The sequence below is a fragment of the Harmonia axyridis genome, chromosome 7 (genome assembly GCF_914767665.1).
Source record: "Harmonia axyridis chromosome 7, icHarAxyr1.1, whole genome shotgun sequence".
In the NCBI taxonomy this organism is placed as follows: Eukaryota; Metazoa; Arthropoda; class Insecta; order Coleoptera; family Coccinellidae; genus Harmonia; species Harmonia axyridis.
The window spans coordinates 19,860,148-19,887,299 of record NC_059507.1 but is presented as its reverse complement, the minus strand read 5'-3'; the positions used below and the strand labels follow the sequence as shown (position 1 = coordinate 19,887,299).

Sequence of the window (27,152 nt, the reverse complement as noted above, 5' to 3'; positions counted from 1 at the left end):
TCTTTATGTTAATTTGGTTGTTCAATTTATTAACCGTTTGCTCAATTTGTCAGTTTCAGTCATTTTGAATTTTCTTTTGGTTGATTATTAAATTTGTGATTTTTAGAATTGGAATATATTTCAAGACAAAAATAAACTGAATATATCATACAGATATATTATTGTGAAGGATTAGACACAAAGTTGTCAAATTATTTGATTTATATTAAATATCCTTTATCAAGAAGACTCATTAATTTTCTATAATATAGATACAATTTTATCAAAAATTCATTTCTGAGAATTTTGTTGAAGATTTCAAATTAAAAGACCACTAACAGATTAATCATTGAAATTTCAGGGAAGGTTGAAATTATTATCTCATGAGTGATTTCAAAAGCAAATGAAACTAATCAACCTTATTCAGGGTGGACCATATACTGTCCAGCCGGATATTGATCTGTCTCATATTTAAGGAAATATTCGGCTGTTCTTGTTTTATGTGGGCCACACTGTATAAGCGTTTGATTTTGTGGAATACTATGTGAGATATGTTTGTATATTCAAACCAAATCAGAATATATTTTTGCTGGAAACCATTTTATTTTGACTTTGATAGTCTCCAATAATAGACTATTGACTATTTGGTGTTAAAGTGAATACAAGGCTGATATGATTCCCTGATTATCTAAACAAAATAAACAAACACGTGATCGATTATTGTTATAGAATTATCCAAGCTATCAGGTAATAGCAGAAAATGTATTGCCTTATCAGTTTGTAATTTCTGTATTTAAAAATTGTACTAAAAATTTTATATTCAACTAAACAGTGTGAGTATAATAGGTAACCACTATCGTGCTTCCAAAATGGGTTCAGTAAGGATATTCAGTTGATTTTTTCAAAAGGTAAGTGGAAGATCTTTCTTCACTTGTTCTTAGTAATAGGAGAAGAGTTATTAGTACTTTTATAATATTGCAACGACATAAAGAATATATATTATTTTCAACTCACTCATATCAGTCTATAGAAATATATTGTGATATTTGAAATTATAATATATGTCGAACCCAAAAAATATCTTTTTTCCAAATCGAACTCAACGAATATATGCAGACCCACTGATTTATGAAAATTCTTAAATGAAAATTTTTGTCATCGCATCTTCTACAGGGTGTTTTATTGGTAAATGTACATGCGTTAACCTGAGGTAGGTCCGTATCAGAAAAATATGGGACTTCTCACAAGCTGAGATTCAACACCCTGTATAGTGGAATATTGGCATTTGATGGAAATATTCGGAAAGAGCAGGAATTTATCATTGGGGATCAGTTGATTTTAACGTCCCGCACGTCATTCAACTCGTCGAAAATTACGGCCAAAAATTTAGTTCAATGGTGGAATTTCACTAACTTCTCAGAAAAATCCAACATTCAGATTAAATTGAGAAATTTTCTTATTCCGCTAATTGAATACATTAATTCAGCTGTATGTCCTAATATTTTGAACATTATTTTTCACTAAATGATTAAATTTTGAGAAATTATTTCGTGTCAAATTCCACAAGAGTTTGTTCGAGTAGGCTACAACAATATCTATGACATATATTGGATGGGCCTTCACCTCAATTTACAGTTAACGTCAACAACTTTTTTTAACAGAACTTCCCAAATATGTCGATAGGCAAAGATGAACTCCATACAGGGCCCGTTAGATCACCAGATTTCAATCCTATCGATTATTTCGTTTGGAAATATTAGTGTATTCGTCTGAAATATGAAGTGAGGAAATTCTCTCATAACGCATCGAAGTTGCATGCAACAAGATCCGTAATAATCCAGACATGATAAAAAAGGCTACTCGACATAATTAAAAAAGGGCAAGAATAAGTCTCGATCAAGACGATGGTCTTTTCGAGCAATCTGTGATTTTTTCAAAATGTTTTATTTGTTCATTTATTTGTGTTTATCATTTATTCATTGTTGCTAATTTGTCACAACACAATCCTTGTGTTTCTGGCAAATACTCAAAAAAATTTGTCAGTATATCAATAAATACAAATATTCAATTAGCGAAACAAGAGAACTTCCCAATTTTTTCTCAATGTACGATTTTATTGAGGAGTTAGTGAAATTCCTGTACTGAACTAAATTCTTGGCCGAAATTTTCGATGTGGTGAATGACATGCGGAACATTAAAATGTACTGATCCCCATTGAACAATTTCTGCTCTTTTTGAATATTTCCTTCAAATTCCACTATACAGAGTGTTGAATCTCAGCTTGTGAAAAATTTTTCTGATACGGACCTGATTTTTTCAATTAGTTTAAAGATCAATCGAAAGACCTAATAGAGTGCATCGTCCGTTCCAGATATCAATCAAATATGATGGGTGGTTCAAAAGTTATAAGGAATTGGAAATATTGGTGACTTCATAAACCACCCTGTATCTCAGATATGGGGAAGATTACACCTATCATATATAGGTTTTTTGGACTCATCTAGGGTAGCTCTACCTCAGGTGAACGTATGTACATTTACCAATGAAACACCCTATATAGCTGTGAAAATGAACTGTCCGTCAATGAAATTGTCAGAATCATACTAGCGCAAAATCACGATTCTGTCATTCAATCTGAAGTGAAACAGAAGTGGAAAAGTCATAACAAGGGAATGTAAATTATAGGTACAACAAGTAATTTTGCGGTATTTTTTTCATTCCCATTCATTAAATATGCAATGAATGTCGTACTTCATGAAACCCCCATCGGCTGACAATGACTCGCTTCATTATACTCAGAAACCGCTAAACTCATTATATATTATTCAAATCCACGCGTGCCAAAACAGGTTATGTTGGCACAAAAACATGACATAGCCTTTATTCATAAAACACCGACAGATGAAAAATCCCAACGCAGAGAAAGAGTAAACAAATTATTTGTACTTCGCAGAATATTTAAATTTTCATCCTTTTAACGATGTATAAATGAGGAAGTTGGAAAGGCAACGCTTCACTCTAAGCGGACTACAGTGATGTGTGCATGCCGTCAATAAAATATGACAGTGAGTAGTATTCAAAAAATTTTTTATATGTATCGGGTGTCCCAAATTCGTCAATTCGTCTAGTGAAGGGGTTTCAGAAGCCCTTTGAGCACAAAAAAAGAATGGCACAATGGCGGGATCGATTTTTGAATGGATTAAGTGGAAATCGCAACCTTATAAATCAAGGTGTTTTCAAGCTATAAGGGAAATTTGGAAAATGGAATGAGAAGTTCTCATAACTTCTTCATAATTGGTGCTATCAACATTAAAAAAACATCCTAGAGTTGTGGTCGTTTATTTTTTTTTATTGCCATTAATTCCGAAGTTATAATAAAATCGCTTTTTTCCCTTTCAAAAATATAGAACTTGATTTATGAATATCTTATCGAACGGAAAATCTTCAAGAGTTTCAGTTTCAGCAAATCAACCTAATGTCTATGTAAAATGATCTGTGAACATATAATTAAAATATTCGGTGGCCACCAAGGTATCTGGATTTGAAATTTCAACATTTTCAAATTGATGAACGTTGTTCTGTAAATGTGACCAAAAGAAGAAATCTAAAGATGTTGTATCCGGCGACCTTGGCGGCCTACGAATATTTTAATTATCTGAAATTCACAGATTATTATAGATAGGCACTTGGTCAAGTCAATTGGCCGTTTGAAACTGAAATTTTCTTCGAAAATTTTTATAGTTTGAGGAGAAATTCATATATTATGTTATATATTATTCAAAAGGGACAAAAAACGATTTTATTCATTAAAGAAATTGTTGTTATTTCACATTCAGAGAAGCACAAATGTGTATTATAACTTCAAAACTAATGGCAATCAAAAATAAAGCATTACACCAATGGATTCAAATTTCAGCCGAAAAAAGTGTCTGTAGGATATTTTTATTTTATGTTGATAGCATCTAGCATCAATAATAAAGAAGTTATGAGAACTTTTCATTTCACGCCATTTTCCAGTTTTTTTGTTATAGCTTGACAACAGTGGAAATAATGAGGTTGCGGTTGAACAATATCATTTTCAAAGATATATGTATGGTTTACATTTGAAAAATACAAGTTTCATCGCAATTTTTGTCTCATTATTGATGAATTTTGGCTGCATTGTTGAGATGCTCTATGACATAGGTAAAAGTAATGAATCATAATGAAAATCTAAAATGTTCGTGGATTCCACATATTCCGAAACATGACTGTGAAAGATTATTTCAAATGAATGGGATATCTAAGAATAGAACCTGATTACCATATTCAATCTGTACACGGAGACCGTACTCACGAAAGTAAAATAAAAAAATCCACGTAAACTCTTGATCGTTTATCATAAAAGATCTCTATCACTGCTCAACATCATCATCAAATTCTGTTTGAATTAGAATTAACGCTTATCATTTTCAAGAATGGGACCTAGCAAAACTTGGAACTTCCATCTAATTAAAAAAATATTTGTGGGTTTATGATGGAGGGTTTTGCATAGTTGCGCAACTCCCATTAATTACCATCGGAATAATTCAACACCAGTGTTTATCACTTCATTATTGAAGGATAAATATTCTGGAATAGTAGTATTAGTCACGAGTTTATTCACTCTTCTCTTCATTCACTTTCTTCACAGTGGAAAAGGGGATCCACCATGATCCGGAGTCAAGATTGAATTAGAGTGTAAAGTCATCGTCATCGTCATCGATCAAAATGAGGCTACCAATTCCTGAAATGTTTGTGGGCAGTGGCCCACAGCTATTGGCAGTACTGTCAGGTGAGTTAAACTCAAAAATTTATTATATTGATTGTTTTATGCTCATTCAATGTAAATGACAGTTCCAGTGAACGTACGTACTGTTAAAAAAAAGTACTGACATTAAATAAGGAGATTGTGAGCGTCCGTCATTCATTCTCCAATTTCGCCTTTGAAGACCACATAACTGTGATTTGATATACAGGGTGATTTCAGAGTCCAGGTCATAATTTCTAATTGTAGTTACAAAAAGGAGTTTTTTAGAGTGAAATCGCGAATCCCTTTAGAGATAGAGGCTGTGTTGATTTAAATTTTTTTCATTTATTTTATGAATTCTGAACCAGTTATATATATTTTTGCAATATATGAAATGCTCCCTTTGAAACTACTGGTGTCTAGATATTATTGAGGTTATTTGAAACCGGTACGTCCTAGCGGCTTGTGTTGTCTTCCCGAAGGATTTTGAGATAAAAAACTGGAATTTTAACTTTAACTTTATAAATTTATGACCTGGAATTTTATGCGTATGCACGTACAAGACTGAATCAGGTCACTTCAATCTTGCCTCATTTTTTCAACTTTAAGTTGAGACTACCTTCGCCTACTATTAAGGAGTTATGTGACTTTCTTCCAAAGAATACAAAAATTCATTCTTGCGCTATTCAAAAATGTTCTAAAAAAATATAAAAGCTCGAAATTTATTCTTTGGTTTATTATTTCTGATGAAAAATCTTCGCAGTTTTGGAATAGAATGCAAAAATTGAATAAAAGAATACGCCCTTCCGGCGTCGAGAGTTTTTTTTTTCGGAACTCACGTTAGAATACTCAAAAATATTCCCTCAAAATAAAGCATTATTTTCTGCTTAGTGCTTTGGTCTTTCGACAATGTTGAGACTTCTCGTACAATATAAAATCCGGAATTGAATCGGTCATTATATTTTCACTGTTCGATTCTATGAATTAAGCACCATTATTTTGCTACACTGAATTTCTTTATTTTTACTTACTGAAATCTTTTAAAATGAAACTCTAACCTAATAAGGGTGAATTAATCTAATGAGGGTAAATAGGCATAAGACATGTTTTCAACTATGAATTCTGGAAATTCCAGCAATAGGTAAATGGTTTACAGCCAGATATTTAACAAAAGTTGTTAACTCAAAATCCAACTAGGTCGTTCAATAATGCTCCAATTTTTTATGTATATTTAATTTTAGAGCTTCTATGAATGTTAAGCCACAAATTTCATGTAGAATTCCAAAATTATGGTTAATTGGTTGAATATACAGGATGTTTCTTAATATATGCTCAGGACTTCAGGATGTGAAGGCTCGTCCAAAATATGAGAAAATTTTCTTTAGTACCAGTAAGAGATTGGAATATGAAGAATTGTCCCTGCTGTTAATGAATCTCTTCTGGCGTTCAGAGTTATTTCGGAAACCATGAGAGCTTTTCGTATGTAATTAGATACAAAATTAATTGTGATAGCTAATCGATCCTGCAAGATTGGTTACTATCCATTAATTTTCAATCTAATTGAATAAATAATATTTATTAATTAATCAAGGCCTTCATTAGAAAAAATCCTATATTTACATAAATTGTCTACGTGCGCACTCTTGGAATTTAGAACCTCTAATGCTATCATTTCACTGAAAAAAATATATCAACAGCGAGGCTCTGGCTCAGTTTCAGAATTTAGAATTTTTGAATAGTCTCTCTTGAGTATGACGCTGATGATAAGTGCACATTCAAGTTAACATCATACTCTACCTATCCCACGGCCAGGTGTTTGCATTCCAAGAGGTAAAAATTCTTTTTATTTTTGAGATTTCACTCTTCATTGATCTTTGGATTCGGATTAATTTTTGAGTGACAAGATAATTCTTTTCAAGCTATTGTATGAAATTTGCAGTGTTCCAAATTAATTTCCATCATACGGATACCAAATCGATAATGAGTGTCGAATACTCAAATCTCTAGAAATAAAAGAATATAATATAGGAATTGATCTCCATATTATGTAAATATTTATATGAAGAAATGGAAATTAAAGCAATGTACTACCTCCTAAAGTTCAGTACCCTATTTTCGAATGAGCGTTTCTTATTCATAATAAAAATAATTACCTATGCCCAATTATAGAAGCAATTCCATTTATCATAAGAATTGAATTTGAATAAATCCTGATAATAAAATTTACATAACCTGAGTTTTTATCTTGAAATAACGAACGAAAACATTCTTTTCTGTTGAACAATAAGAAAATTATTTTCATCTTTCAATGGACTTCAATCATCATCTATCTGATAAATTTACATATTTATTCAGCTAGAATTTCAACCGATATGAATAAAATGGAACTAAAATGACCATTCTTCAGTTCTAAAGCTATTGCTGAATGATGAGAATGTTGCGAATTCAAACAAACATTCTCTAATTCCACTTTTTAACAGGATATTGAGAATGAGTATTCAATATTTCCGTCATCCTATAAGATATTTATGTCAAGCTTCTTGTGTGGATTTCCATCAGAACCATAGAAAATTCCAGTGAAATTATGAAAAATAAAGACCACATAATTGTTGATATGCGTAAAATAAATATGTAGACTTCATGCGGTAGGCGAATGAATAAGCGAGGGCTCAAAAGTTCCCGACTTTCCGTTAGTGATTTCTATTCTACAAGAATATACTATGGTTTTAGCTCGGATTTCAACAGAAATTTTGCACGAAACCTGAAATAGTTATTCTTTATACACTAGCAGAATTTCAACACAATAGGTTCTGTAATAACGGAAATATTGGGAGCTGTTCCAATATTCTTCCTGAATATTTATTATGTTAACCGCTTGAAATTTCGATTGGAACTTAGTCGATTTCATGGAAATATTGGTTATTTTTTTTTCGATATTCATCCCTCACGATTGTCCTATATTCAAATAAAAACTTCAGGCAGATCTAAACAGCAGTTCTAACATTATCAAGAAAACAAAAGTTTGAACGGCTATATTTACGAAACCCTAGTCGGATTTTGCACCTTAACGAACTCTTTCAAAATCCGAACCTCCCTTAGAAATTTCAAATTTATAGGCCCTTCTGTTCCAGCGTTATCATTTGTATGACCATCCGGACGGGCAGAATCGAATTTGAAGATTTTCTTAGGAAGGTACCCAACCACGTGATTGCTCAGTTCAAAATGAAATTGATTACATATTTCAGTATTTTCAATTTGTGAATGAAAAAAAAATATTAATTTCAGTTACTTTTCATTTTTTGCAAAATAATGGATGATATGTTATTCCAACAAAGACTGACGAATTTGAAAAATACTCGTGAAAAAATCCTGGAAAGAGAAACATTACCAATGGGGCAAAACTCTAATTTTGTGAAAATTTAAAAAAATAAGTATCCTTAAAGAAGCTACTCCTCGACGAATGTTGGAACTATTGTAATATCCTAAACTTTTAAGAATCATTCAATCACATTTTATTTCCCCTCAAGGCAAATAGTGACAGATCATGAGAATGTCAAGTGGTGTTGTTCCATATTAACAACAAGAATAATTTAATTCAAGTTCAATTATTATTTTAAATAAGATTCTGAAATTTCACATACAAAAAATAAACGTTGTGGCTTAAAATTTCTAGACCTACTAAAATTGACTCTTATAAAAGGATCAAGTGGAAGAAACCAAATCGCCACTTGTTCCTTTTCCTATATTTACCTCGATGAGAGAAACAGTTCCAATTTCTAAATAAAAAAGTGGGATCATAATTACTGTCCATTTAGTTTCGATATAAAATGAGTTCGCATCAAGAAAAGACAAAATCAATATAATATGTTGAATACAAGAAATAATCAGAATTTTCCAATGAAAAAATTGCATAATTATATTTTCTTACCGAACTTTTTTTTCAAGGCACCATCAACGTAGTATCCGATGGTATGCAATATGGCTGGACGGCACCCTCAATACCACTTCTACGATCACAAGACTCACCCGTAAAAATTACCCACTCCAATGAAATTTGGTTAGAGATCCTCTACTTAATAGGCGGTCTCGTTGGCCTGCCCATCTCCATAGCCTTCATCGATGTCATCGGTAGAAAGATGACAGTATGGATTTCATCAATCATAGGCATATGCGGATGGATCTGCATTGGAGCTGGCAACAACGTATACTACCTCTACGCTGGGAGATTTCTTCTCGGAATCACCGCAGACATAGCCTTCACAGCATCCCCGGTATACATCTCCGAAATTGCACATCAGAAGATCAGGGGGTTCTTGGCTGGTCTTATTTACCTCATGATGCTTGTTGGTATCATCGTGATATACTCAATTGGACCATGGATACCTATATACGCTTCAGCTATCGTCGGATCTTCTTTACTATTAGTGCAACTCATCATATTTCCTTTTATGCCTGAGTCACCTTATTTCCTTATTTATGTGAATAAAGACAAAGAAGCGGAAAAGGCTTTGAAAAGACTGAGACAAGATAAAAATGTTTCCGAAGAACTCAACGAGATAAAAAAAGCTGTAGAGAGACAGAAAACCGAGACAGGAAGACCACAGGATTTGTTTCTAATCAAGAGCAACCGAAAGGCAGCCACCATTATGATGTTACTGAACATCACCCAACATATTTCAGGAGTTTCAATACTAATTATGAACCTGCACACTATTCTTCACGATGCTGGATCAGACCTAATATCTCCAGATATATCTGCTGTGATGTTTCCTGTTTTGATGTTCATATCAGCCACTACCGCCACGTTTTTGGTGGACAGATGTGGCAGAAAAATCTTACTTACGTCGTCAGGGATAATAACAACTATAACGCTTCTTGTTTTGGCTGTTTATTTCCATTTGAAACTACTTGGATTTCCTACGCATCTGTACAATTGGGTGCCCTTAGCGGCGGTTATGGTCTATGCCGCTGGTGTGAAATTTGGTTTGGGCATTGTACCCATTGTCATAACAGCCGAATTATTCCCTGCCAAAGTTAAGGGTATGGGCATGGCGTTTTCTGATATGATGTATCTACTCTCATCTATAATATCCCTCTATCTGTATCCTTGGATGAACCAAGCATTAGGAATTCACATCTCCTTCTACGTTTTTTCATTTTTCTGCATTTTATGTACTGTTATGATCTCGTTTTATGTGCCTGAGACGAAAGGGAAGACGCTGGAAGAAATACAAATGATCCTTAAGGATGTTGGAGAGGGAAAGAAGATTCAGGATACGAGGATGTGAGTGTGGACAGTTGAAAGTCCTTGCAATGGCTTAAAAGTGGTGATCGATTGTGATTTCATTGTCATTTTATCCTCTCTTTTTTATGAGAGACGTTTGAGAGGGAGCAAATGTATAATATTCCATATAAAATATTATATGGAATGCGAATTTGAATTTTATGAAAAAAAGAATGAATAGCTACTATCGTTTTTTATTATTAAACCCTATTAAACTGATTTTTTGGAATTATATTTTTCAGTTGGATAAAAATGAATCAATATTATTTAAAAAAAAATTGTTCTCAAATAATAAATTCAAGAAAAAAAATGAGGGGAACACGTACCTGAAATCAGTAGCTTTTGAGCGCTCGTTGATCAATTCGCTAATTGCATCCTCGGAGATCACATATGTACATGTAAATAATGTGATATTTTTTCTGAATTTTCTATGGTTCTAATTTTACGGAACCTCATCTCGTCAGATTGATTTGTATAAAAATCAAACCACTTCATATTGACGATAAACTGCGATGAAAACAAATATCTGCATTATAATATGCATTTTATTCCTATTGTTTCATTGATTTTTCATGAGAATTATTCAAATTGGCTCATCCATATCCATGGTGTATCCTCATTGCGTGTTTTTGAGGTAATACGATTTGTTAAATTGAGTTTGAGATGAAACATTGCATTCAGTGTTAGTATTTGTCAAAGAGAAGCGATGAAAATTTTGCTTCCCAGTTTCTTTACCGAAAATGGATCTCAATTAGTTGCAGTTGTCTTAGGTGAGTTGGTACTACCGAAAATTGATACTAGTATTATTCTGTTTGATAATGCGATGAATCAAATTCTAGAAGTAGTTATTTTGTTCGATAATACGATAACTTAAATTCAAGAATTCGTTTCAGATGAACGGACCGATAGACTTCCTTCCATCCAGAGAATTTTCTGAATACGGATGTCACTATCACGAATTAAATTTAATGGAACCCTCTAAATATTGGGTTGGATTAAACTTAAAAATAAAAAAAAGTGCTGGAATGAATTTTTTATCTGATAATTTTATGGCATTTATTTTTCGAATATGATTTCCTGCATATATCCCCCGCGAATACAAATTACATCAGTCCCATTTTTCACTATTTTTACGATAAATCTGACCGTAAGGGGTCAATGGTGATTTGAATATAAGCTTTCAATGCTTCAAGAGTTATCGGTAGAAACCAATGACCTCAACACACGAACGAGTTAAGAGGACCACTTCTAGAAATAAAGTTGTCACCAAATTGATTTTGCAATAAATAGATAATTAAAGGCGGTGTATGTCGAGACATTTATTTTTTCAAACTGAATTTTCACAGTCTGACAGTCTGACTTATCAAATCATAGATAAAAATTTTCGAAACTTCCCATGTTCAACTAAATACCCGTTATTTTGAAACCTATCCCCATTTTAAGGTTGGTAGACAATATAACGTCTGTCAACATACATGTGTCAGATAATTTTTGACTCAATGGTTGAAAAAATGTATCGATAGGTGTCTCTGTATAAGCAAAAACAAAACAACTTGATCCTTTTCCTGATGTGTGCGCTACATAGTTCAATTTTTGGATAACTCACTTCATTGATGAACTTCCTACATGGTGTTCCTAAATTGGAGGTACAAAGGAAAATGAGAGATTTCTTGGATAATTTTAAGAAATAAAGTCATAGAAATATGGGCCCGCAAACGCTTCGTTTTCGAGATACAGTGTGTTTTTTCTAGTTCTAATTTTTTTAATAATTATACCATTTTATCGAATCCTTATTTATCTTCGCCAGAGATTGACGAAAGAAGTTCCAAAACTTAAATTCATTTATTCATCACAGCTTTCTGAATAGATTTTTATAATAATTTGAATTATCTAGACTTTAAGAGTCTACACGAGTTCGAAATTTTCTCCTCCAAATCGGTAGCGATACGACAAAACTACAAGAAACCAAAAAGTGTAGTACTGGACCAAAGTTTCTTTTAACATTTTTCTAAGCTACCAGTGGTTCACTATAAAAATGTTATGCGGCAAGAAGCGGGAACTCTAAGCATATGATGAAAACTGGAAATTGAAATATCTATGCCAGTTTTAAGTGAGATATCTCTTGAAGGCAAGGTGATATGAAAAAAAAACTCTAAAAGAAATCATACTCTGAATGTTGAAAACAACGCATTTGCGAGCTCGTGTACAAAAACCGTTTTTTCTCTTGAAATGATTTCAGGAATCTCTCGTTTTCGTACATCCAAGTTAGGAACACCCTGTATTTTATTGAAATTATTATTTACTGTATCGGGGTTGTTTCGGCTCTGTTAGCCTTCCGACAACTGCAACAAATTTGATCTTTCGTCTTGACCCTACCTATTTATACAAACCTAGGGAGGCCGTCAATACGGTTAACGAAACCAACGACATCCTAAGGAGCCTTTGATATTACTTTGTCACTTTCCCATATGAATGGTTCTTAGACCAGTCAGCCCCAGATGTTTGTACTCTATGTGTTCGGCTGTTTTTACTTCTTTTCCACCAAGCCTGCAGATCTCACCTGCTGACTTATTCATGCGGTACAAAAGGTATTTGCACCGACAGTGTCCTGTCAGCAGTTCCACCATTACTCGAAGCTCAGCTCGTGTTGACTTCAGAAGCTTTCTGGTATAGGTCGCTGAAAGCACCATAAATTTCTTTGCCTGAGTAAGACCCGGAGTATTTCTCCAGACGGTTTTTACATTGTCCCACTCCCATTGTTGGACCGCTGTTTTACATTGATCTCAGAAGGGCTCAGCACCAACTAACCTTGACTTTTTGCAAGTTCATCGGCTTTTTCGTTTCCTTCAAGACCACAATGCCCCGGTACCCATAGTAGAGTTACTTTATTTCCCCTGGCCAGTTGCTTCATGCAAATACGGTACTCCATATCAGTAGAGACCCCTGGATATATGATTCCAGGGATCTCAGCGTGGCCTGGCTGTCCGTAGTGATGTAAATACGCACCCCTTTCAGGCTCTTTTAGAGACACTCTTAGGCGCAAGTATAGAAAGCTAGTGTCTCAGTTTTCAAGATAGAGGGCTCACTTCCCAATGAGATCATCGTTTTGCCCTGTATATTAAAAAAAAACATTTTTCAATTATACAATCAACACGAAATTCCACCTGAAAAATTTTGTTTCAGTACCGTGCAGCCGATTCCTAAATCCACTTCGAACGTATTAATATAATATAGCTCTAGAATCATAAACGGAATTTTTTAAATTAATGAACTCAACCTATATATTCTAACTCTGAACTTCCCCACAACATAACATGTATACAATTGATTCGACAGATCTCTGGACAAAACGGCAACCTGCTGTTCCCTTGGAACAAGCGCGCAATAATCCAAAGAATCATTGGATCAAAACGACGCTCTCAATCTCAATTAGCAATTATGAAAATCTCTGTGGTGGCGTTTTCGCTAAGCCCTCAGGCCGTCTCTCCCTTGCAGCATCCGGCAAACAAGTGGGACGCTTAATGGCGCCCTTAACAAGCGATAGACGGAAACGGCTCCGTAAAATGATCTACCCTGCATTCCTGCCGAATTAGTCCTGACGCTCCATGTCTTTGGGGCTGAGTGTCCTTTATTCGATGCCTTCAGATACGCCGGCTTGCATTCAGTTGAAACATTTCACCTTATCTGGGAATATATTGAACTTGTTCCATGCGTGCATTCAAGGTGTTATCTCGGAATTTATACTGACATGGCAACGTATGAATAAGTAATCAATGAAGTTGGCAATACTCCTTCTATATTTAGCTGAAAACCAATATGATTGAAGTGTTTTCATGAGCTTAATTCAAGGTGTTTCGTATCATCAGAACCACTTAGTTAGATAAATTACTGTTCTAGTGATTATTGGCGACTACCATGACAAGTTCGTCCTTCTTTCAGGCGGTTTGAACCAACGTTTAGACATTCATCCCTGTCCAGTTTTGTATACTACCAATGGGCACACACACGATGGTTCAACGTTTATTCAAAGTTGTATCGTTGAAATTTACATTACCGGTAGAATTTTCAACGTTGTCATTTTCAAAATCTAACGTGTTTCAGATGCGTGTACACAAAATTTAACGTTTTCTAATATCATCTACCATATCATAAGGTTCCCATTCAACGTTGATATAAAAATATAATTCATACTCTCTGTCGTTTATTTGGTTAAAATACACGGTCGAGTTCAACAGTATATCATCTTTCAACCGATCTCTCAACAATAATAGGATATCCATTTTAAAACGATGATGAAACTATGATCTAATCTTGTTACTATATCACATTGTCCTATATTGTTATTTGTACATTGTCAAGCAACGTAATTTCCTCATTGTCTCAGAAGCTTAGAACCAATTTTCCACTTACGAGAAAACTGGAAGTTCAAATGAAAAAAAAATGACCAGGCATTGTCGCTTAACCATATTATTTTAAAAACCGGTCAAATTGGCTTTTTTTTTTGAGAAACGGGTTTTCCCTTATAACTTTCTATGCCTGGGTTCGATAGTTTTTCTGATAACATATTTGGATAGCCTGTGAAAAATCCTATCATACTGATGGGTCACTTTTTAAATTGGCTCGAAGAATAAATTACCAATTCTAGAGACCCGCTTACGTGAACCACGTTGTTCAAAATTTGAATTGTTTAGAGAGATTTCTTGAGTAACCTGTAAGTACAAGAATAATATTTCTTTATATTTATGTGATGATTATATTATATATACATTTGTACTGCCTATTTGCTAGTCCAGCAAAGTCACCCAAAGTCTGCCGAAATTGTCAGTTCACGTTGGAATACTGAAGCCAAGCTACGCTGAGCGAGGTGGGTGACCGCTAAGGAACACGGCGGGCTGTAAGCTTCAAGTTTATTTCACATTCACAGTTGATTATATTATATATACATTTGTACTGCCTATTTGCAAGTCCAGCAAAGTCACCCAAAGTATGCCGAAATTGTCAGTTCACGTTGGAATACTGAAGCCAAGCTACGCTGAGCGAGGTGGGTGACCGCTAAGGAACACGGCGGGCTGTAAGCTTCAAGTTTATTTCATTCAGTTGAAGGCCTCCGCTATAGAAATAGACGGTGTATTGACAGATATTACTGAGTGCCAAACTGACGATGCGATCTCACGATGAAACAACGCAATCCCTCTCAAAAATTAGCTTGGGTCTCGCCAATCAATGTATTTTGATTATCCAGAATATACCAAAATATTACCATCATAAATCATAGGTGTCTAAAATACTTAAATGAACCGTTGGTTACCTAATCATTTTACAACGTTATATCAACGTACCCATACCCATTAGGCTTCATCCAGAGGTGTTGTGTTGTTCCTGGTCCTAGTTTTTCCTCTATTTTGGCCTTTATGGTGAACTGTATCTGTTTTTCAGGTACCCTCAATGCTATTTCCGATGGCATGCAGTACGGATGGACAGCTCCCTCTATACCAAAACTACGATCACCTGACAGCCCAGTATCAATGACGCATTCTGAAGAAGTATGGCTCGAAATTTTCTATATGGTCGGCGGCTTCATCGGCCTACCCTTCTCTATCACTCTGATTGATTGTATTGGAAGAAAAAAAACTATTCTATTTGCATCAGTTGTTGGTATGCTTGGATGGATTAGCATTGGGATAGCAGATAATGTCTACTATCTGTATGCTGGTAGAATCCTGCTTGGTGTTACAGCAGACATAGCTTTCACGGCATCTCCTGTGTATATTTCTGAGATTGCGCATCAGGATATCCGAGGATTCCTAGCAGGATTGATATATCTGATGATGCTAGTAGGAATAATTATTATATACTGTATAGGACCATGGGTAAGCATATGTACCTCTTCAATTGTTGGATGCTCTTTACTCCTAATTCAGCTCGTTCTATTTCCTTTCATGCCCGAATCACCATACTACCTCCTTTATATAAACGAGAATGAGAGAGCAGAAAAGGTTCTTAAGTTTCTCAGGAACAACGACAACATTTCTAAAGAAATCGAAGAAATCAAAGCTGCGATTGTAAGGCAAAAATCCGAAAAAGGCAGACCTCAAGACCTCTTTCAAATAAAGAGCAATAGGAAAGCTTGCCTCATCATGATCTTGCTGAATTACACCCAGCATTTTGCAGGAGTCTCAGCTTTACTTATGAACCTCCACACCATACTGAATCAGGCTGGATCAGAAGTAATATCTCCAGACATTGCAGCTATAGTTTTTCCATCTTTGATGTTGATATCCGCCACTGTTGCTACTCTAACTGTTGATTATTGTGGACGGAAAATACTTCTGCTGGTCTCAGGCGTAGTAACCACAGTCACGTTGTTGACAATTGGAGCTTTCTTTCAGTTGAAATCTATGGGTTTCCCAACAGGGGATTATAGTTGGATTATATTCGTGGCTGTTATGTTTTACGCTGTTGGAATTAAATTCGGGCTAGCCATAGTTCCAATTGTTATGACGGCCGAGTTGTTCCCTGCTAAAGTGAAAGGAATGGGTATGGCCTTAGCGGATTTTATATATATCCTATCATCAATGACATCGGTGTATCTTTATCAGTGGATCAATTTCAATTATGATTTGAGTGTTTCTTTTTTTGTGTTTAGTTTTTTGTGTGCTCTCTCTACCGGTTTGATTCAACTTTATGTACCGGAAACCAAAGGTAGAACACTAGAAGAAATACAGATGATTCTGAAAAATGTTAAAGGTGAAGTTCTTCATGACACTAGACTGTAATTTTGGAAATGAATTTTTTGTCACATTTCGTTCATTCAATGGAACAAGAAATCAATTAATTAATTTTATGTCATTCTAGATCTAGACTATTCTCTTTCTTCCTCTTTCCAGGTATATTTAATATAGACACAAATGAATTCAATGGAAAATGCGAATAAATTTATTACTTAAATGAAAACCAACATGATTTGAATGATTCACTACTATTTCTGAGAAATTATCTAAAACTTTTTTAAATCGTTTCAGTTTTTCTCCTTTATAGATATTATTTTCTTTATTTCACACTACAACTTAAGTAATATAAATGGTAAGGTTATTAATGTTATAGTTTGAATGTATTGAAATCCCAAGAAGCTACAATGTTATCATAGCAAAACATATCTTAAGATAAATAAAAATAATTGTGAAAATCTCATCGTATCTGGTGTATCCAATTAGCATAGATTTCCATCAAGTAATGGCCGAGTAAATTGAAAAAAATTCTCTGTATAATATGGGTATGCATCTTTTGCTGGATGAAATTCTATTCGCATTGATTCTAAGGTTATTACAGATTCATAATCGTTCGAAATTTGATACCAATACAGAAACAGAGAGTTTATCTGGTAAAGAAACGAGAGGATATGATGGTATTAAATCCGTTCTTCTATCTCCGTACTCTGACTCAATTTCCGATTCACAATATGAGCGTTATGGCTGGAAAAAGCATTTTGTCTCTTTTGAAGTCGGCAAAAATGGTATGGTTATCTTCTGTAACCCCCTAGGGCTGGTCGCAATTTGTTTTTGTTCTTCCAGTAAAGGGAAATGAAAATATATTATTCGCTTTGCTCGCTTATGTTGCTAAAAATCGAGATAGCGGAGAATCTACATAGAACCCATGAGTTAACTCTATTGACTGCGATGTTTCGAACTGGAAATATAATGCAGAATCGTAATATTGTTAGGGTCTGAGTCTATTATGGGATGCAACGTCGATATTAATAACAGAAAATAATTTTCCGATGGAAAGAAATGGAGCGAGGTTGGTTATGCAAGATCGTTAATATGCTTCATGATGGCCTTGTTTAGGTAAAAATGTTTTGATATGGCCAGAAGAGCTATTCTTCTTCTTTTTGTGGGTGGTGTGTACCAAAGTTTGAACATTCATCGTTGTCAATTCAAACGGTTCGATTACCCTCAGAGTTTTCTAGTTGGATGTCCAACGCTTCGATACTGTGTGAAGAAACAGAGTTAATACTTATAGCATTTAACCATTTGATGACATGCAGATCTAGCCTACTCTATTCTTGATCTTGTTTCGATGTCTTGGTCTATACTGTCAGTTATTGCGCATCCATAGTACTTGATTCTGTCGGCTTGTTCTATGCACTGCCCCTCCAGAACCACATTGGCTGTTATAATATTGGTCGTCGAGATTACCATGAACACGGTATGGTTTGTCTCTTATGGTCTTCAAGGATTCCTCACTATCTGTGAACATGATCGTGTCGGCATCTTATGCCGTTTAGTATCACCGTTAACCTCGATTCCCCTCTAGTATGCTTCTGTGGTTTTTTTTCACCATATTCCTTATTACCTATATACAGATTCTGTTCAGTCAGGCATGCCAGAAGGCGACCAAGTGGCACACGAAATTTCTATGAAAATTCCTATTTAGTTGATAAGTGAGAGGCATACCTGTTGCTTCAGGCCCAATCCGAAGTTGATATTAACAAATATTTGTAATCAGATGACACCAATATTCTCATATCTTTCAAAAATTGTTGATTTAATGATCCACCACAAGATCGACCATAATCTTTCCAAAAAATATCATCAACGAAATCGAAATAAGATCAAATATAAAGTTTTCAGGAATTACAATTGATAGGAATCTCAACTGGAGATCTCATTGCGGTCAACTAATTTCCTGATTGAACTACGTATGTGATACATTGGGGTAGTGCGATCAAAACCATTACTAACATATGGAATAATTTTTTAATATTCATAGAGGTCTAATTCTTTCTGATGAAAATATCAGCTATGTTCAAAGATTCGAAAATAAGAATAACAGGAAAAGAAGGAACTAGTACTTTCTTTCATCTCACAAAGTTAGAGTTAACTGGAAGGAGCGAGCCCTATATGTGCATAATATTATACAACTTTTCACCTAGAAATATAAGAAATTTGACAGAATATAACACGTTTCTTAAGAGAATTTATGCACTTATTTCTGAATTGGAACCTTATTGTCATAAGAGTATGTCCAGTATGTCAACTGGAATTCAAGAATGCATGTCAAAGATTTCATTAGTAGTTTAAATTATTATGAAATCTGCTCGAAGACTACCCCGGTAGCGCAGTGGATTAACAGTCGACTGTGATGCCGAAGGTACTGGGATCGAATCCTGGCTAGGTCATGGATGTTGTGTATGTCTGGTGGTGGTTAAATGAATTCGATAGAGTTAAAATATAAATTTGGATGATGACTGGATGGTGATTCACTAAGGTCAAAATACTTTTATTAAAAAAAATTGGTAACAAGTTTACTGTTAGTAGTTAACCTTGGAATTTTAACTACCCGGCTATAAACCTGTATAATTTTGTATTTTGACATCCTAAAAGTTACCTTGAAACCTACGTAAGTTAGGATGCCCGTAACTATTAAAATCTAAGGTCAAAGGTCTCAAATATGGATTTATTGCAAATATCTCGTTTCGAATGAGTTTTTCACTATTTCTTATTAATCGATATTGTAGAACAGGAGAAACGAATATTCAAGGTTTGTAAAAAAAGCTTTCCTCAAAAAAAAAACGGTCGTAAGTGTACAAAACAATTGAACATATTGTTCCTACTGGTTATAAGAGTTATTGAGTGGATAGATATTTAATTGATGAAAAAAATGAATAGGTAAATATGAAGTAATATTCAATAGAAAATGAAAATTATTTATAATTGATGTATTCATCAATAATTAATACTAATGGTAGACGTTAGAGGTTGATCTAACTTACAGTGACTTGATAAAATACAGTGACGACAATACATGTCAAAATACAAATACATACGAGTTTATAGCTGGATATCTCCAATTCGGAGATTAGTACCTAACTTTGACTGAGACGACTGGACTATAAGCTCGCTCAAGCCCTAAGCTTCTGAGAAGTCTCACAGAGGCTAGAGGAGTCGGAATAGAAAAAAAAAAATAAACATAAATGTACTGGATTACTTCAGGAAATTCACCAATAGGCGAAAATTTCAAGCCAGGGCTTTATTATTTACTGAATTGCTATTCACGTAACTGTTTTGCCATTAAACAGATAGAACTTTTAACCGCATAAATCCAACCAGAACAAATGGTCGTTACGTTACCCGTAAAAACCGGTACGATATTCTTCTGTCATCGTTCTGAATTATTGTGGAATGGCGAGAGTTACGTGATCTGTATTCTTCGAGTGAAAACAACCTGCAGTGTCGGTGCTATATGTCAAACAACGTCGATATAAAATTCCTTGGGATACCTAGAAATTTCGAAGTGGATATTTTGAATAATTCAAAAATTGCCTTTGATCTCGCCGCCACATACGAAGCCGCCTCCCTCTTATATAACGCATTATGGCTTTATCTTTTATTTATACTAGTTTGCGCTTGTTGTGAATCTGGACGCGTCCTAGGGATTGATTGTTATATCCAGTGGCGAGGGGTCGCGCCTACCTATGGCTTGAGGATTTTGTAGATATACGAACAGCTATACCAGGCAGCCCACATAAACCAGAGAAAGTGAAATATCTCTATATATGAGGTCAACAAGTCACTTTTAACTGGAGGGGGAAATCCTTTCAATTTAATTTCGTAGGTGTGCGATCATCTCTTTAACCTGAGTGCCAACCTCCTCAGGAATTTCAAATTTTGAATGACGTAGATTTTTGAATGGCTTGCCATTCGGCTTATCAAAATTCTGGATGGCGTTTATTTCGCTATAATGAATATTGGTTAAAATAGAGTCGTTAAACTTAAGGAAATGATTGTACATACATTGTGGGCAAATTTCGATTTATTAGCACTACAACTTTTAAACCAGAGGGGATAGACAAAATCTGATAGCCCATTCTCGTTCCCTTTTTCTGAGAAACTAACAAAAGTAGTATTCATATTTGGCTACCATCTTTTGTTTTCAAGTTATAAACGAAAATTGGAATGTCCGCTAATACTGATGATAGAACACTGAAACTAAAACATTCTACAGGCACATTTTTACGTAGAAGCAGGATTTTTAATTACGAAGCTATGAAGCAAAGTTATTTTTTTCAATGGAAACATTATATTTCTGTTCCAATTTTTGAAAGCTGAGTTTTTCTTGATTTCAAGAATATATAACATCGTATGATTATATCAATATAAATATTTGAAAATGGTAAAAACCTTTTTTCAACTCAATATTTCTTTGGTTTCAACTTTTGATGAACACAGAAAAATAGAGCTTCCTATAACAAGAGCTGCGTCCTTACGTCAATCTGGTTATTTCTATGCTTTTCACTAATTTCTACAAAATTTGAATCTAGATATATTTTATAAATTATGAATTTAAAAAAAACCTATTATATTTCTATTATATTCTATTTACCCATATTTCACTGATTTTTCTCATGTTGTGAGTTGAAGCATTTTTTCAAGATGAAATATCTTTACCTACTTCATTGAATGACATAAAAAATGTTGAGAATATCAATTAGTGTTGTCGTTATAACCATTTCAAATTGACTCATTTCTATTACAAAACCCTCTAATAGCTAATATTGAATTTTCATTCAATGTTGAATGCAAGAATTTATATATCGTTTGTTTATTTTGATTTGATTTTCATGAGCAGACAGCAACTTTCTTACATGTACCTATTCATATGATTTCCTCTTTTAGATTATGTAATGACGTATTTTCATAAAACCGACCGAAAATTTCCATTTGTTGTCACTCCGGACGAGTTCCCTACATTTGCTATTATATCTTATTCTGAATGGCCTTTCTATGGCTACGAATACAGGATCAAGGATATGTGCTCTCGTATTGAAAAGGATTCTCCTTCCATTCCATTCGATGTGTCACAGCCACATGTTCATTTATTATCAAAACTCATAATATCTTACGAAGAAGTAAAAAATTCGATCGATTCGTGGATCGCTTCAAAGATTACCAGTTTTCTCAACGCGGGATTCGTACGTTGCCCGAAAGATGGGAAAAAGTAGTGGCCAGCGATGGACCATTCTTTGAATCATAAATGTATAACCAGAGTTTTACAATAAAGCCTCGAACTTCGTAAAGAACAGCGGAAGCGAAGTAGTATGCCTATGTACTCGTATCGAAGCGTGAAGATCTTTATTTTGTTTGTGATTTAAGTATGATCAACCTGATGCTCAGTATCCCAATACTATTGATACCTACTACATGGTCGTCCCTATGGCTACGGTTACGAGATTCATACCAAAAACAGGATATTGTCGCAACAAATGGAAAATGGTGGATACAATACTAATTTGGAAGAAAGTACCAGGTCAACGATCAGAAAAATAGAAGCCGGAGTTCCCCAAGGATCAGTGAAGGAAAGGTCAAAGCAGAAAACCAGAAATAGAATGGAAAAAGGAAGCAAAATATCTGAGAGTATTACTGGATGAAAGAATGAATTTTAACAAACAGATAGAAGAAAAAAGGTAAGGCAATTGCACGGGAGACTGTACCCGCTGCTTAACCCTAAAAGTGAACTTCCTTTAGCAAACAAGCTGAAGATAATAAAAATAGTGCTGATACCAAGCATTACGTATGCAGGAGTTACCTGGTACAATACGAAAGACAATTATAAGGATCAGTTGCAAAGTACGCTAAAATCAGAAGAGCGGTTGACGCCCCATGGTATATAACCAACCAACAAATCAGAGAATAACTGAAAATTGAAACTTTTGAGGAAATAGTCAACAAACAATAGAGAAGACAATAAAGACGCTGAGAGAGCACGGAAATAAGGAATTAAGAAAGATACTACGAATCCACATAAGAATGACAGATAAGAGGAAATACCTCTTTCATAGAACTAAATACAGGAAAAAAGAGACATGAAGTAGGAGGAAAGTCTTCTGATCAGACACAGTAGAAAATAGAAGACATTAAATTAGAGACGTAGGGAATGTAAATTCCGGACCTCATACAAAAAGAAGAACTACGGCTACGAAAATGCTGTGCTACCCTGCAGTATTGAAGAGGATAACCTTTATATTATATTTATTATACCAGAGCCTGATGCTCATCTATTATGTAATTCAATTAATCAATGAAATAATTGCGGTAATTTATGCTTCAGGAATCAAAAGTTTATAGCTATGCATAACAAAGATCCTAGCACCAAATAAGGATCCATGAGGTACCCCTACTTCAAATTATCTAAGCATGGAGATATCTATTTTGTTTGCGATATAAGTATGCACAACCTCCAGTTATCATTGCATAGTCGAGATCTTGGTGCTCAGAATCCCAATACTACCGATACCTATATCCGATACTAAACGGTCGTCCCCTTGGCTACGCGATTGCGGCGCTACGCTGCTTCCTTTTCAATAGAAAAGGATTTCCCCTTTATTTCATTTAATATGTCACGGCCATATGATCATTTATTATCTCTTTCACTGAATTATTTCGGTAACTTACGGTTCGGAAGCGGACCGTTCGATTCGTCGCTATTCAAGCGTTTTACCGTCTGCGAGTCCTGAATCGGAATTAGTCAAATACGCCGGATTCCGGGATTATATGACATTGTCTCGTTTAATTCGGCGATACGGCGACGACCGTACGGATCCGGTAGGGCTATTCGGATCGGATGAAGTGGAAAAATTGGGTTATTATTACGGGGAGGTATATTTATGAGTTCTGGTACATATTCAGGGGAAAAAAGTCGAGTGTGTTTGCTGGTTGGAGTTTATTTCGAATTCCGCGTTCGGGGAATTTTCGTTTTTATCAAGTTTGCGAAATGAAATATTCAGTTAAAATATCACAAGAGCTTAGACAATATTCGATTATACGACGAGTAGGGGAAATGCGGACAAAATGACATACTGTTTAGTTTTCCAATCATATATTTTTAGTTATTGCAATTATTCTCCCATTTTGATACTTTATACCAACTTTGGTTAATTGTTTTTCCGTATTTTAAGGTGAAAATTGAATTGAACTACAAAAAAAGAAGATATAAGAAGTTATTTTGACTTCTAAAAAAATCCGTTTTGTCCGTACACTAAGGACAAAATGACATACTTATAATATTTGAATGCAAAGTTCGCTAATAAACATTTTGGTTCTTTTCGAGACAGTAACAAACGATGTACCAGGTTTGGAACGAAAAAAAACGTCACTGCAATCAATGCAGGGACAGTCATCGTCGTCCTCATTTTTTTTTAAACGGTTTAGTGTTGGATTCTTCGTGGTCATCGACTTTTTTATTTTCAACGGTCTGGTTTTCTTTACCACCGGGTTTTTTTCATTGAATCATATTTTAATAACTTCTTGTTTCTTCTTCTTGGTTGGATTGTTCGCAACAGATTTAGTCTTAATTCTGTCAAAATGAGGCTATGTCCCTGAAGAAGTGGTGTAAGAATTTTATTACGAAGATTGATCCTTAAGAAGTTCCTGGTCTATTGTAATCATCAGGAATCAATAGGTAGTTAACCTATTTTTTACTAGATACATACCAGAAATTTCACCTCCTATTACGTATAGTGCATGAAAACTATGTACAAAATAACATGAAAAATGAACTCATTAGTTTTACATGAAAATCAATCTATAAAATTCTATATAAGCACCAAAAGTATATTTTCTTCACATGTATCGGACAAAATGACATACTATGTCGTTTCGTTCATCAGGATAGTATGTCATTTTGTCCAATTTTCATCTTATAACTCATACATATTATTACGTCATAACCGTAATAACAAGAATACATTCAATATACAACGAATATTGTCATGACACTCTCCAGAAGTAATTTAGAAACCAAGTGTACAAAATAATTGCAACCGACCAAAACTTATTTGTGGCTACTGCACCAGTGAAACAGACAGTAGAATGTCAATTTCTTCGCAGGATTGTCATCATCACAAGCAAAACCTGAATCACTGAAAACCCCGAGCTATATGGCGCCAATTTTGAAAAAATCGAAAGAGCATTTTGTCCGCATATGTCGTTTTGTCCTCATTTCGCCTACCGAGACGTAGTTCGCGAAACGTCACGAGAGCGCAGCTCGAGTGAAGAAAGAGCTTCGTATAATCGAAATACAGGGTGATTCACCAGGATGGCATATTAAAAGTTTATGAAAAACTAATCATAATTTTCAGCTGAAAATTTGCATATTGGGGTTTGAGACAATGATCTTTCTTCCTGAAATATTGTCAGATCTCTATATAACTCTCTATATAACTGGTATAACTTCCGGTTATACCAGAAACAGACTACTACTTCCTTATTTCAAATGGTACACCCTGTATATTATTACATCATTAGATAGTTTTTTTGACGATAAATTCGGCAATTTGCCTTGGATGAAAACTCAACAGTTCATGAGTTAATAGAATTCTTATAAAAAAAATGGAGGCGATGAGGAGTAACATTTTTGAATTTTTCGGCAGAGAAAGGTTTTTTCGAAAAAAAAAAATTTTTTTCGATTCTGCAAATATGTAGTATTATAAGGCTGTCTGCGGTTTAGACCAAAAATGAACAGGGTGTTCATAAGAAGATCATGAACTTGGACAACTCAAATTCATCAAAATTCAAGATTTTCAAATTAGAAACTATATTTTTTATTATTTCAGTCGATTCTACGTTACATAATAGTGGGGGTTACTCAAGCAAACCCTATACCTGAAATGCATACTTAAAGAGATATCGAGAAAGAGCCTTGAATAAGGAAAAACCGCAACTGTGTGGAGTAGTCTGTAACTTCCGGAAAACACAGAAAGAAACTAAAATGTTTGGATGACTAAATTTAACATTTCATGAATTATAATTAAATTATTGTTGGGATTGTTGAGATGTCCATAAACCAATACAATTTTCAATTATGAATAATTCATTACAATTCGTGAAATGTCAAATTTAGTTATGGAAACATCGAATTTTAGTTTCTTTCTGTGTTTTCCGGGAGTCACAGACTACTCTACTTAGTTATAAATTGCGTTTTTTCCTCATTTAAAGTTCTTCCTCGATAACTTTTCATATGTATACAATTTAGGTATAAGGTTTGCTTAAGTAACCGACTATTTTTATACGTAGAATCGACTGAAATAATAAAAAAATGTTGGTTCTAATTCGAAAATCTTGAGTTTCAATGAATTTAGGTTGTTCAAGTACATAATCTTCTAATGAACACCCAGTAAATTTTTGGTCCAAACCGAAATAGTTTTATAATACTACGTATTTGCAGAATCGAAAAAGACAAAAATATTCTCTAAAAAAGCTTTTTATGCTGAAATATTCAAAAAAATGTGAATACTCATCGCCACCATTTTTTTTTATATTTTATCTTATGATGGAATAATAAACTGGGTGTGCCATTTGAAATAAGGAAGAAGTAGTAAGGAGAAAATCACCGAATGCAATTTCCATAAGATAAAACATTTGCATGTGAAATAATCTGGTGATTTTTAAGCACGGATGTAATTAATTGAAACTAGTACGCCCATAGATCTACCTTGTACGTAGATCAATGTTGCCCACAGATCTACCTTGTAGGTAGATCAATGTTGTCCATAGATCTACCTTGTAGGTAGATCATCATAGCCCATAGATCTACCTTTTAGGTTGATCAATATAGCCCATAGATCCATATTTTAATTCATTCATAAATACTTCCATATCTCCTGTAAAATCGATATCGCACTGTATAAAAAATATTCATCGCACGTATATCTTCGCAAATTATGCAAGAGAAAACAAATCTAAAGCTCTTATTCCAATTTCCAGATTTCATAAGGTCTCGATTTTCCAGAAATGTATAATTGGCGCTTGAAAATTGTACACCCTGTATATAATCGTCAATCCCCACCTGTATACCTTCAAGAATTATGCAATTGAATGATAACCTATAGAGCTAACATGACAACTATAAGAAAAGTTTTCAGTTCTCCAGAGACATTTCGGAAATTGTACACTCTGTATAAACGTTATTCATCGCACGTATATCTTCGCAAATTATGTGAGAGAAATCTAACTTGAAATTTCAATTTTCAGATTTCATAAGTTTTCAATTTTACAGAAAAGCATAATTGGCGCTCGAAAATTGTACACCCTGTATAATATGGTCAATTTATCGAAAAACCTCCAA

At 34.4% G+C, this 27,152-nt stretch overlaps 3 protein-coding genes across 6 annotated transcripts in view; 2 read left to right on the top strand and 1 right to left on the bottom strand.

The window, feature by feature from the left end:
- The window catches only part of LOC123684980 (carbonic anhydrase-related protein 10), a 348,197-nt gene that overhangs the window by 199,415 nt on the left and 121,630 nt on the right, over positions 1-27,152 (bottom strand). The window lies entirely within an intron of this gene.
- Positions 763-10,215, top strand: LOC123684977 (facilitated trehalose transporter Tret1-like). 3 transcript variants are annotated; one of them, XM_045624519.1, is made up of 3 exons: positions 763-887; positions 4,652-4,792; positions 8,693-10,215. In XM_045624519.1, the coding sequence occupies exons 2-3, from the start codon at positions 4,729-4,731 to the stop codon at positions 10,033-10,035; spliced, it is 1,407 nt and encodes a 468-aa protein (XP_045480475.1). In that variant the 5' UTR covers positions 763-887; positions 4,652-4,728; the 3' UTR covers positions 10,036-10,215. The 3 variants fall into 3 exon arrangements, with proteins under 3 accessions (XP_045480475.1, XP_045480474.1, XP_045480476.1); XM_045624518.1 differs by lacking the exon at positions 763-887 and adding an exon at positions 2,912-3,044; XM_045624520.1 differs by lacking the exon at positions 763-887 and having other exon boundaries at positions 4,511-4,792.
- On the top strand, positions 10,650-16,862 carry LOC123684978 (facilitated trehalose transporter Tret1-like). Of its 2 annotated transcripts, XM_045624522.1 has the most exons (3): positions 10,650-10,801; positions 15,468-15,901; positions 15,953-16,862. In XM_045624522.1, exons 1-3 carry the CDS (start codon positions 10,738-10,740, stop codon positions 16,805-16,807), a joined length of 1,353 nt encoding a protein of 450 aa, XP_045480478.1. In that variant the 5' UTR covers positions 10,650-10,737; the 3' UTR covers positions 16,808-16,862. The 2 variants fall into 2 exon arrangements, with proteins under 2 accessions (XP_045480478.1, XP_045480477.1); XM_045624521.1 differs by having other exon boundaries at positions 15,468-16,862.